The sequence below is a fragment of the Pan paniscus genome, chromosome 5 (assembly GCF_029289425.2).
Source record: "Pan paniscus chromosome 5, NHGRI_mPanPan1-v2.0_pri, whole genome shotgun sequence".
Taxonomy (NCBI): domain Eukaryota; kingdom Metazoa; phylum Chordata; class Mammalia; order Primates; family Hominidae; genus Pan; species Pan paniscus.
In genome coordinates this window covers 179,846,590-179,858,472 of record NC_073254.2, presented here as the reverse complement: position 1 = coordinate 179,858,472, position 11,883 = coordinate 179,846,590, and the positions used below count along the sequence as shown (strand labels likewise).

The 11,883-nt window shown below is 38.6% G+C and overlaps 1 protein-coding gene across 4 annotated transcripts in view; it reads right to left on the bottom strand.

Moving 5' to 3' along the window:
- Positions 1-3,932: 3,932 nt before the first annotated feature.
- WTAP (WT1 associated protein) overlaps positions 3,933-11,883 on the bottom strand; it is a 30,435-nt gene continuing 22,484 nt past the window's right edge. For 2 of the 4 annotated variants that reach the window (XM_003807392.6, XM_008959503.5), the window contains exons 7-8: positions 6,636-6,790; positions 3,933-5,217 (exon numbers count right to left, since the gene is read on the bottom strand). In XM_003807392.6, coding sequence (XP_003807440.1) covers positions 4,634-5,217; positions 6,636-6,790 — 739 coding nt within the window. In that variant the 3' untranslated portion in view covers positions 3,933-4,633. Of the gene's footprint in view, positions 5,218-6,635; positions 6,791-10,843; positions 11,674-11,883 lie in introns of those variants that run through there. The other 2 variants (XM_008959504.5, XM_057302617.2) reach the window with 1 other exon arrangement.

The following is an 11,883-nucleotide window of genomic DNA, read 5'->3' as shown; positions in this document are numbered from 1 at the left end:
TTGAAACCAAACTCTTCCAGCCTGTTTCTTCTGTAATCTCAGTGAGCAGTGAAACTATCTTCTGTTAACCAAACCAGAAATTTACCTCTGAAACTCCCCCTAAACATCACTTCTTCCAGAAAAACCTTCCAATCTCCTGCATTTGGTGCAGCATCTTACCCCTAACTTCCTCTTTCAATTTACCATGTAATTCGTAGTTTATCTGTCTCCTCTACTGACTACATAAGCTTTCCAAGATGATCCTGTTACACTGCTTTATGCACAGCTCCTAGCACATTATAGGCAGTTATGAATGAACACCAATATTCTTTATGGCCAGTGCCTGGCACATTTGAATGAGTATGAATATATTCTTCTGGAGCCAAGGGATATAGAGTTTCCTGCCTGAAGGCTCTATCTAGAGTAAGTTTAGGAGCCAATCTTGAGAAGGTAATTGCATGCTTCTGCTGAGTGGCCAAACAGAATCTGTCCCCTGAGGAGTCCTCATTATAGCTACTCATATGATTATCTACTCATATGAGACAGACAGGGACTAAGAATAATGAATGAAGGAAAGAAGAGGAATTTTTTTTTTTTTTTGAAACGGAGTCTCGCTCTGTCACCCAGGCTGGAGTGCAGTGGCGCTATCTCGGCTCACCACAACCTCCACCTCCCGGGTTCAAGCGATTCTTCTGCCTCAGACTCCTGAGTAGCTGGGATTACAGGCCTGTGCCACCATGCCCAGCTAATTTTTGTATTTTTAGTAAAGACGGGATTTCACCGTGTTAGTCAGGCTGATCTCGAACTCCTGACCTTGTGATCCGCCCACCTCGGCCTCCCAAAGTGCTGGGATTACAGGCGTGAGCCACCGCGCCCGGCCAGCTGGAAGATAATTTTTAAAATTACATCTTGGCCGGCCGCGGTGGCTCATGCCTGTAATCCCAGCACTTTGGGAGGCCGAGGCGGGCAGATCACCTGAGGTCGGGAGTTCAAGACCTGCCTAACCAACATGCAGAAACTCTGTCTCTACTAAAAATACAAAATTAGCTGGGCGTGGTGCCACATGCCTGTAAATCCCAGCTACTAGGGAGGCTAAGGCAGGAAAATTGCTTGAACCTGGGAGGCGGAGGTTGTGGTGGGCCGAGATTGCACCATTGTACTCCAGCCTGGGCAACAAGAGCGAAACTCCATCTCAAAAAAAAAAAAAAAAGAAATAAAATTACATCTAGATCTCAAATCATAAACTACCTGGACTGGTGAGCAGGGTGAGTGGGCAGGAAGCCACAAAAATCTCCAAGTGCTTACTCATGAGGAGCCACCATTACAGCAGTGCTATGGAGCCAGTTTATCCTGAAGGGGCCTTCTCAGCATCTTCCCCCGCTGGAAGATGCAATCATTCTTGGTTAAGTTTCATAAAGAGTTGCAGGAGTCCAAGCCAGGTCTTTGCTACAGGCTGGATTCACCAACCTACCATGCAGCAAATTCCTCCTTGGTCTCCATGAGGGGAACAGTGAATCACCAAAGTGGAATTGTCATAGGATGGAGGTCAGCAGTGTACTCCTTACCACTAGGGGCTAGCTCAACACTCCCTCAGCACAGCCACCCCATGATGGGTCCAGATCAGTTAATGACATTACCTGGGATTATGAAAGTGTTCACTATAACCACAGGGATAGGTGAACTCCCAAGACAGTGACGTAGAGCAGCAGGCAATGATTTGAGTACAGGGCATAACTACTCATGAAAGAGGGAACATCTGAGAAAGAAAGTTGTCAGAAGGAATGGCTTTACATTGTTTTGCAAAAGTGTCTCAAAAACTGGAGTAGTCAGTTGTATCCAATACACCTGAGGAGCCAAGGAAACTGACATCTATTGCGCTCTCTGTATGAGGACTCCTACCAGGAACCAAACTGGGGCACCAATCAGGGGGCACTGTGATCTTTAGACTTCCCAGCCTCCAAAAACAGTGAGGAATGCGCGTGTAAAGCCACCCAGTCTGTGGTTTTTTTTTTCACAGCAGCCCAAGCTAAGACAGCAGTGAGTGCTCTTACAGGGGAGAAAAACAAAACAAAATATCGAGCCTCGAGGATACATTTGCCCAAATCAGTTAAGTGTAACACCAGGATTCAAACCAATTAGATGCAGAAGCCACTCTATCACCTCTCTTATCACAGGCATACCAGAAAATAAAGCATCCAATTCCAGAAATGAGAAATACTGACTCTATGTACCACAGAATAAGTGCTCTGAGTTATTCATCAAGGCAGACTCAACAGAAACATGAAAATGTCACATTAACAGGTCCATATTAAATTCAGTCATAAAATTGTATCACTGGTTGAAAAATTAATTTCCTATCACAAACTCTTGATTACATTACACCAACAGGACAGAGAAATTACATTTTTGTTTAAATTGGTCAAGTTGAAGGATGTACATAACAAAAGCCAAACACAGTATCTGATATATCAAACACCAAAATGTTTAATCACATGCAAATTAAAAATCGTATAGGATTTTTTACTCACTTGAGCAGACTGTAGAAAAGGTTAATCAAGGTTGGGCGCGGTGGCTCACACCTGTAATCCCAGCACTTTGGGAGGCCGAGGTGGGTGGATCACAAGGTCAGGAGTTCGAGACCAGCCTGGCCAACACAGTGAAAACCCATCTCTTCTAAAAATACAAAAATAAGCTGGGCATGGTGGCACACGCCTGTAATCCCAGCTACTCAGGAGTCTGAGGCAGGAGAATTGCTTGAATCTGGGAGGTAGAGGTTGCAGTGAGCCACGATGGTGCCACTGCACTCCAGCCTGGGTGGCAGAGCGAGACTCTCGCAAAAAAAAAAAAGAGAAAAAGAAAAAGAAAAAAAAGAAAAGGTTAATCAAGAGACAGTGCAGTATTTAACATACTGCTGAAGACCGGATATACCTGTATCAGCTAAACAAGCAAAAGCAGCAATTACTTTCAAATAAGTTGTACCTCAGTTTTCAAGTATTATAACTCCACTCCCAAGGTTCCTTGATTGTATTACAAGTTATGTGTCTAAAACAATACTTTGCTTTTAGCAGAAATGGAATTTCATTTCAACCATATATGAAAGCTACACATTTGAAGGCCATTCAATATCATACTTTTATACTTAATTACCTCTGAGAAAATGGAGCAAACTTTGACATTCTTCCACCGTAAAAACATTTTCTCCTACCTACATTCTAACACCCCTTACTCATATAATATTACCAGATATGTTGTTAGTAAAAATCAGTAGTACTGGCCAGCGTTTTAAAACAAACATCCCTGACTACAAAGATACTCTACTTGAAATCAGGTCACAAAAAACAAACCCTGCTTTTCAAACAAAACTCAAAAAGGACCAGGAGCTGTAGCTCACTCCTGCAATCCCAACACGTTGGGAAGCCAAGGCAGAAGGATCCCTTGGGGCCAGGAGTTTGAGGCCAGCCTGTGCAACATAGCGAGGCCTTGTCTCTACTAAAATTAAAATAAATGTAGCTGGGTGTGGTAGTATATGCCTATAGTCTCAGGTACTCGGAAGCCTGAAGTGGGAGGATCACTTGAGTCTAGGACTTTGAGGCTGCAGTGAGCCATGACTGCACCACTGCACTTGAGCCTAAGTGACAAAGCAAGACCCTGTCTCAATTAAAAAAAAAAAAAAAAAAAGCCTAAGAAATAGATGACTATTTTCTTTATACTTTTCTGTATTTTAAAATATTTTGTAACAATTATAAATCAAGAAAAAATTTTAAGTGTAGCCCTAAACTCCAGCTCCGTTTTGCAAAATAAGGCATAAATTAAAAATTGTGTGCAAAATCGTCATCGATGCTTGGTCTTAAGTTTGACTGTTGTGGTACTTGAAGGATAATGAGTAGAAATCCAATGACTCAATGAAAATGACAAATGCTAAACATACACCCAAAACAAAACAAAAAAGCTAATTAAGGAGTTACAATAAAAATCTTTATTTAGGTTTGGTCAGTACAGGTAAGATATACTGGAGTCACAGAGCAATATGCATTAACAGGATACAACAGTTCATAAAAACTGAGTAACTATGCACACAAATTTCTTAAACAGTCACCTAAAGAGAAAATGCACAGATGTATGGTGGAAAAAACTGTATCTAACACTGAAACTACTACAGGACTCCATCAATGAGTCCAACTTTTAGTGATAAAAAACTACTGTACTGGGCAAACTTGGCAGTCATAAACCCACATCTACTCTAACAAGTCTGAATGGTGCATAAGTACAGTAACAGCATGAGTACGAATGCCCTTACACAGCACAGATTCTAAACAGACATAGATTTATACAGACATCATTGTGTTGTATTTTAAGGAAAAATTTCCATTTACAATTTCACATTAACTCATATAAAAATAACTCGACCCTACACAAAATGTCCTTTTAGCAACATTCAAATTAATTAACTGTTACAATTTCCAAAGCGGCAGAAGTATTGAAGCAAAAAAAAAAAAAGAAAGAAAAAAAAAAAAAAACAAAGAAAAAAACAACAAAAAAAAACCAAAACGTACACCCACAAAAAGGCAAATTGTGACAAAAGTATGCATTAATTTTCTGGACAGTATCCTCTCCCAAATTAAATGACACTGTATAAAAATTTGCTGAAAAAATATTATAAAACTGAACCCTGTACATTTACACTTGAGTCCAAGCCATTCTGAACGTGGCGGGAACCCACAGTTCGATTACCTTTCCCACTCACTGCTTTCTCCTCTTGAGGGTCATGACTGGAGTCTGTGTCATTTGATTGGTGTGTGAGAGAGTTTTCACTGCCCGTGGGAGAGTCTACACTTTCATACCCCGCACTGAGTTGATTTACGTAACCACTACCTCCTCTGCCAGTTCTCTCCTCTGAGCTGTTGGAGGACTTATTACCATTCCCTGGAGAAGAAGGAAAGTCATCTTCGGTTGTGTTGCCCTCCCTGTGAAATCCAGACCCAGACGTCCTCTGGCGGGAGGAGCTACCATTACTTGGTCCGTTTGTCAGACGACTGCAGTCTTTACTTGTGGCCTCTGACTGTTCTACAGGTTCAGAAGCTGTAGTCCTGCTGGTACTTGGGGCAGAGGCCTGAGACTGCTGCTGCTGGTACTGAGCCAACTGCTGGCGTGTCTCCTTCAGCTGCTGCTGCAGAACTAGAATGGTACTCTGCATACCCTCTACTTCTTCATCAAGCTGGATGATGAAGTCATTCAGTTCTGTGCAAAGGAGAGTCAGACCAACTTTAATATCGTTTATAACATTGAAAAATGTTTCTTTAGTGCCTGCCACAAAGCAAGGGAGTCAATAAACGCTCAAGTAAACAAATACAATTCTAAAATCACACTACATTTAAAAATTTTGCTTGGAATCTTAAAATATGACTGAGTTTGTTTTGGGGGAAGTCAGATACTTAAAATAATATACAGTTGGCCCTCCACATGCAACAATGAATTCAACCAACTGTAGAAGGAAAATATTCAAGGAAGAAAAAACTGGGTCTATACTGAACATGTACAGATTTTTTTTTCTTGTCATTATCCCCCAAACAATACAGTAAAATAACTATTTTCCTAGCATTTATATTGTATTAGGTACTGTTAATCTAGAGATGGCTCAAAGGGGAAGATGTACATAGGTTTATATGTAAATCTGACATCATTTTATATGAGGGGCTTACTGTGGGAGGTCCTGACACCAATCCACCATGGATACCGAGGGCAACTGTATTAAGCAACCAAGTTAAAATTGTTTTGATCCATCTTGCCATATGCCTGATTACAGCCCCAAAGTTTGACTCACGTTTACCTATGGGCCCACTATGGCCAATCCCCTTATTCCTGACCCAGTGCCTTAGTTCCATAGCAAGTCTGATCCTTAAGGATAGTGTGGTCCTCTATAACACTCCAAAGAGGCCCATGTTCTCAACCAAGGACTGTTACATATAAAACGACAAAAGTCACAGGAAATAATTCCTGAAGATTTTGAAAAGGTAGGTAGTTCAGAAGAAATTACTTGGCTACTGATCATCTTTGCAATTAACCAGAGACACTAATTTTCAATTTAAAATTTCAAAGAATTTGGATATTTTCCTTATTAATAATGCAACTTACAAAGAAGAGAAACAGAGATACAGCTACACTTGCACTAAAAAGGATGGAGGCTGACAAGTTTTGTTTATCTCAGCAAATTTAAAGATTAAATCTCTTATTCACTAACAAAACCTTCACAGATACAATCAACTTTATTACTTTCAGATCGCTGAAAACTGCCCATGTTTCTAAGATTTACACTTAACAAGAAATGCTTATTCTCCCTTTCAAACAATGAATACAAATTTGTCCATCTTGTTAAGTAATACAACACCCTTTTATCTTTTACCAAATCCTACCCCCAACTAAAAACAAAAACGTAAGAAATTTTGAACAATAAAGAATTAGGAGGGTGGGGATAAACAAACTAAAATTATATGGCTTTGTTTGCGGACTCAACTAAAAATGCTTCACTCACAATAATATACAATCATAGGGCAGAGGTTAACAATGTACAGAATCTAACCTATAATATTCATGACTGGCAGTTTTAAAAAGCCAATGCAAAGTTGAGAGAACGTTCCAAAAAGAAACAAACCCCTTACCATCCTGACTGCTTTTAAGCTCCTCACTATATTTCTTCTGTAAAGCCAACTCTGCTTCAAGTTGTGCAATACGTCCCTGGGACAGCTGCCTTCCAAGCTCTTGATTCTCCTGGATAAGCATTCGACACTTCGCCATTAACTTTTTCCCTGTTTGGCTGCAAAGGAAAGAGCCATCCATCACAAAATGAAGACAAAACTCTCTGTCTTTGCTTACAATTATTACAGTGATAGATGTAACACATACAAACATAACTATATCACAGCAGATGCTTCCCCATAATTACCATCTTCTTTTCTGGGACACATCCATCTTCTGCATTTCAGTATTTTGCCAACACAGCAGCAAAAATAAACCCTAAACAAAAAGTGCCCAAACAGCTACACCTTGTTTCTATTACATCAATAATCAATTCTGAAATCCATCTATTTTCATCTCAAATTATCATTTGAAATGGAAACAGAGCCAGTTAATTAACACACACCTTGGCTATACCAATATTATTACACTAAGGAATCTAGCGCTTTATCAGAAAAGTTCTTGAAAAGGTACATGCAACATCAATCACAAATATTTATGAAAATCAGTACCTACAAATAAAAATGAATGAGAGTACTTATTCTTGCTAGAAAAACATTTAATAAGGATTTTCCTTAACAGGAAGTCCTCCAGCATGGGCAACATAGTGAGACTCCAACTCTACAAAAAAATTTTTAAAAAGTAGCCAGGCACACATGCTTGTAGTGCCAGCCTCTGGAAAGGCTGAGGTGAGAGGACTGCTTAAGCCCAAGTGGTTGACGCTGTGACCATGCCACTGCATTCCAGCTTCGGAAACAGGGACCCTGTCTCAAAAAAGAGGAGGAGAGAGGGAAGTTTTCTGGTACATCCATCTTCCATAACTCTCAAGAATATTATCTATTATATTAATTGAGGCACATTCAGCAGTTAAGGTTTTTTTTTTTTTTTAAAGACTTAAGACTTTATTGGAAAAGATCATCCTTTTGACACAAAAATAAGACCAGTGGTCACGTATCACAATTCAAACACGCAAATATCTGCCAATCTAGGAGTGTCACACTTTCCACAGATTATAGTTTCCAAATGCTAGTGCAACATACTATAGAACCTATGTGCACATACATAGCAATTGCAAATATGTAATGAAAAGCTCAAATGTTTCCCAATAAAATTTTACTGCTTTTCTTTAGCCTCAGCAATAAAAGGAGAAATTATTTGCTTGTTCTTGTAATTATTTATGAAGACAAAAAAGAAAAAAAAAAGAAATGATCACTTTTAAAGGGATCTAAGTAAATAATTGTGATATTTACCTTTGAGACTTGGATAAAGACAGTGTGACATTCTTGTCCTTGGGGTAAGTCCAGGATGACCTTATGGGTTAAAACATTTTTTAAATTCTAGTCTTTCCTTCTTCTAAGTGAGGCTTTCACTTGCCTGATACACTACTTCAGTATGCCATATAACTTTAAAAATGAGAGCATTTTGTAAATATTTTATCAATCTTTGAAGTGTTGCATGGTTCTTTCACCTACAGCATTTTTTTTTTTTTTTTGAGATGGGGGTCTCACTGTGTTGCCAGGCTGGAGTGCAGTGGCGTGATCTCAGCTCACTGGAGCCTTGACGTCCCCAGGCTCAGGTGATCCTCCCACCTCAGCCTCCGGAGTACCCGGGGACTATAGGTGTGCACGAGCACCCCCAGCTAATTTTGGATTTTTAGTAGAGATGGGGTTTCGCCTTGTTGCCCAGGCTGGTCTCAAACTCCTAAGCTCAAGTGATCTGCCTACATCAGCCTTCCAAAGTGTTGGGATTACAAGCATGAGCCACCGTGCCTGGCTGCATGTTTTCTAACCTAATGTAATTCAAGGAAAAGTCTGTAATTAAGCTTCCTTCCAGAAAATACGTGAAGAGTTCAACCTGTGTTACTACTGCTCAGAGGAGCCCGAGGGTGAAAGCCACCAGTGAGCATGAGGTAAAGGCTTTATTCTTTGACATGATAACTTTATTAGCTGGTGTTCTTGTTCACTGCTACTGTAGCTCCTGATTTCCACCATTTCCCATCAGCACTCTCAGGCGTTAGCCTCCACTGAACATCCACTTAGAAATTAAACAATGGGAAAATGAGAGATATGCAAGATTGTCAAAAACAATGGAATTCCTTCCACTTTACTGCCTATGCTCTCAAAACTGTCTTCTTGCAAAGTATATATATTTCACTGGTGTTTACAACTAACCTTCTTACTATATGAATTTTAAAGAGTAGAAAAAGACAACTGTAAGATACATTAATTTGTGACCTGACTTAACCCCATATAAAAATGTCACAAATTCTAATGCAAAAAAGGTTTCGTTTAAAAAGTCATACCTTTTAATAAATAAATGTCTAAGCTAAGATAGTCATATCACATTTAAAACTAGTGATTAGTAAAATAAATTTTAACAAAATCAGTTTTGAAAAAATAATTTAATTACAAGTAGTTGTTTTTGAAATAATTTTTTAAAATTACAAACAAAAAAATCAACCCATTCCTAAAATCGATTAACCCACAAACATAATAGAAAGCACTTTGAAAGATATACCTCTAAACACTCTAAAATGTGTGCATTCTCACATGAATGAAATATTTTAACTGAACTGGACAGGTTATTTCTGGGAATCTTTCTTCCTCAAAATTAGAACAGAAAAACAGTAAAGCGAAGACACACACGTGCGTGCACGCGCACGCAACCCAAAGCAAAACCCATTCCACCACTGGAAATATTCCAGACAGGGGATTGCCTGAGCCATTATTTGTTTCAAATTAGTGATGTATTTATAGTACCTGATATACTCTGGCTTACAGCCAATTTTATAGAAAAAAAATCCATTTATAAGTGATTCAAATAAATTATGATTCCTTAATATAACGGAAATATACTATGTAACCATTAAAAATGTAGTTGTCTAGATACATTAAAAAATGGAAAAATGCCAAAGAGACCAAGTAAAAAAAAACAAGGTGCAACTCATCTGTGTTTATGGTATGATCACATTTGTTTAAAACAATATACATAAAATAACTGTATATGCATAGAAATTATCTTGATGATACCCAAGAAAAAGTAATAGCAGTTACTGCTCTTGGAGAAGAGAATGAGGATGTCAAGGTCACATCCGGGAGTGACACTCACTTTTCATCTCCCCCTTTCTCTACAGTATTTCAATTTTATACATAAGCATGTATTATCTTATTAAAAGAGAAAACTTTAACAATGACAAGAAAAAAACCATAGAACTCATGACTGTTATCTAAGTGTCAAAGAAAGATGCCTGCTCAATTTGAGTACATGTTAATAATACATTTTATGGATTACTCTTCTACTAAAATCTACTAAAAAGATACTTAGGCCATTTCTACTGTGAACTTAAATGGCATAAAATATTTACAAAAGCCTTAATGCAAGCACATAAGCTAATTTCAAACAGATCTGGTTACTTACCCTCCAACCCTCACAAATAGTGAGAATTTTAGAAGCAGATTTCTTGCTGAAAAGTCACACAAACCACTTCTTCAACCCACCCTCTGCCCCACAATCAGTTCCCTAAAGCACAAACATATGATACTTACAATTGATTTGAATGATTAAGAGAGAACTTAAGTCACCCTTGTTAAAACTGCACTTAAACGTTGGGACAAGCTGGAACATTTATCTTCCACTCATCTTAGACTCCATTATCACCAAGCGAAAATTTGAATTGGTGACTTATAGAATGATCTGACGGAAAAAATTCACCTCCAGGATTGGATGGAAGCATGAAGAAAATAATGCCTCATTTATCTAAATGATTAAATGAATTTGCTAGAAATGATCACTATACCTTTTTTCAATTCACAAAATGTCTTACTTAGGCCAGCCCACAGTTCCAACACATTATCTTCTGGCAGACACCCTGTGAAGCTGTCCCACATTACTTTCTACTGCAATACCCTGGGACAAAGTGTCATAAAAGTAACAAGTGTCAAGTCTCCTTGTCTTTTATGTAGGTCTTTTAAAAATGAGGCACAGCGCCTTTTCCTTCACTTTGAAGAGCACAGCAACAGTATTTCCAAAATGAATCTGCTCTCAACAGGCCCTCCCCGCCCCAAATTAAAATGTTAAAGAGTACAACAAAATCATCATAATATTCTTTGAACTTAAAAAAAAAAACCAACTATTTCAAGGCACATTTAATTTAATATCAAGAGTGCAATACAAAAGGCCCAAATACAATGAAGGAACACATTCCCCCATTAACACCAACGACAAAGCTCTTTTAAACATGTGCCTGTTGAATGGAACGGGGATTTCATAAAATTCACTAAAAAAAATAATGCAGTGAGTCTCATCACAGCTAATATCCTTATACAATCTAGTTGTGAAATGAATGTTTATAATGCTTCAAACAGTTTCAACCTGAAGTTTGATACCACACCTTCATGTTTGTACAGTCCTCAGTAAGATTATCTACAGTTTTTGCAACCATTCAAAGAACAAACCATTGAATAAAACCACATTGATTAAGGCTCAAGCAAGTAATATAGAGCCCCAAACTAAATGGTTAAATATATGCGCTACTTGTACGGACATCTATTATTTGATTCTCTCATGACTATTGAAAGTTGGTTCTCAGCAAATAAACCCTTTAAAGGCAAAATTCACCTCATTTGAGTTTTGACCCAGAAGTTCAACAACAATCATGAAGTCCACAGTCTTATTGGCAAAACTGATACACAGTGTCTCTAAGTCACTATGCTCAAGGTTAAGAGCGATGCATATTCCGTTTTTACATTTTACTGGAATTTTACATGTTCAATTCATGATTTAAAATCTCTAGGTTTTCATTCCTTCAAACTGTCTGAAGACACAGTGTGCCACAGACTTAAGACTTCTGTTTCTCCCTCTATTTTCTTCAAACAGAAACATTTCTCAAGTGTCTACATGTTCTAGAAGGGGAATTTTTCGGAGGTGGCCACTTCTTCGGAATAGTCCGACGCCATCAGGCCTCTGAAGCAAGGGGAAGGGGAAAAGAAAAAAGCTGAAACACAAGGTTCATCTGGTAAGTTTTACATTAACCATTACAAGCTGGACAGTGTAAGAATGTGGCTTTTTTTTGGCTCAAAAAGTCTGAGTCTTGGTGTGGAAACGAGTACTTGGCTGTCCCACCACAGCTTTCTCGTAGTGGGACTGTCAGGGAAGTCTTGACTGGGGAGTATG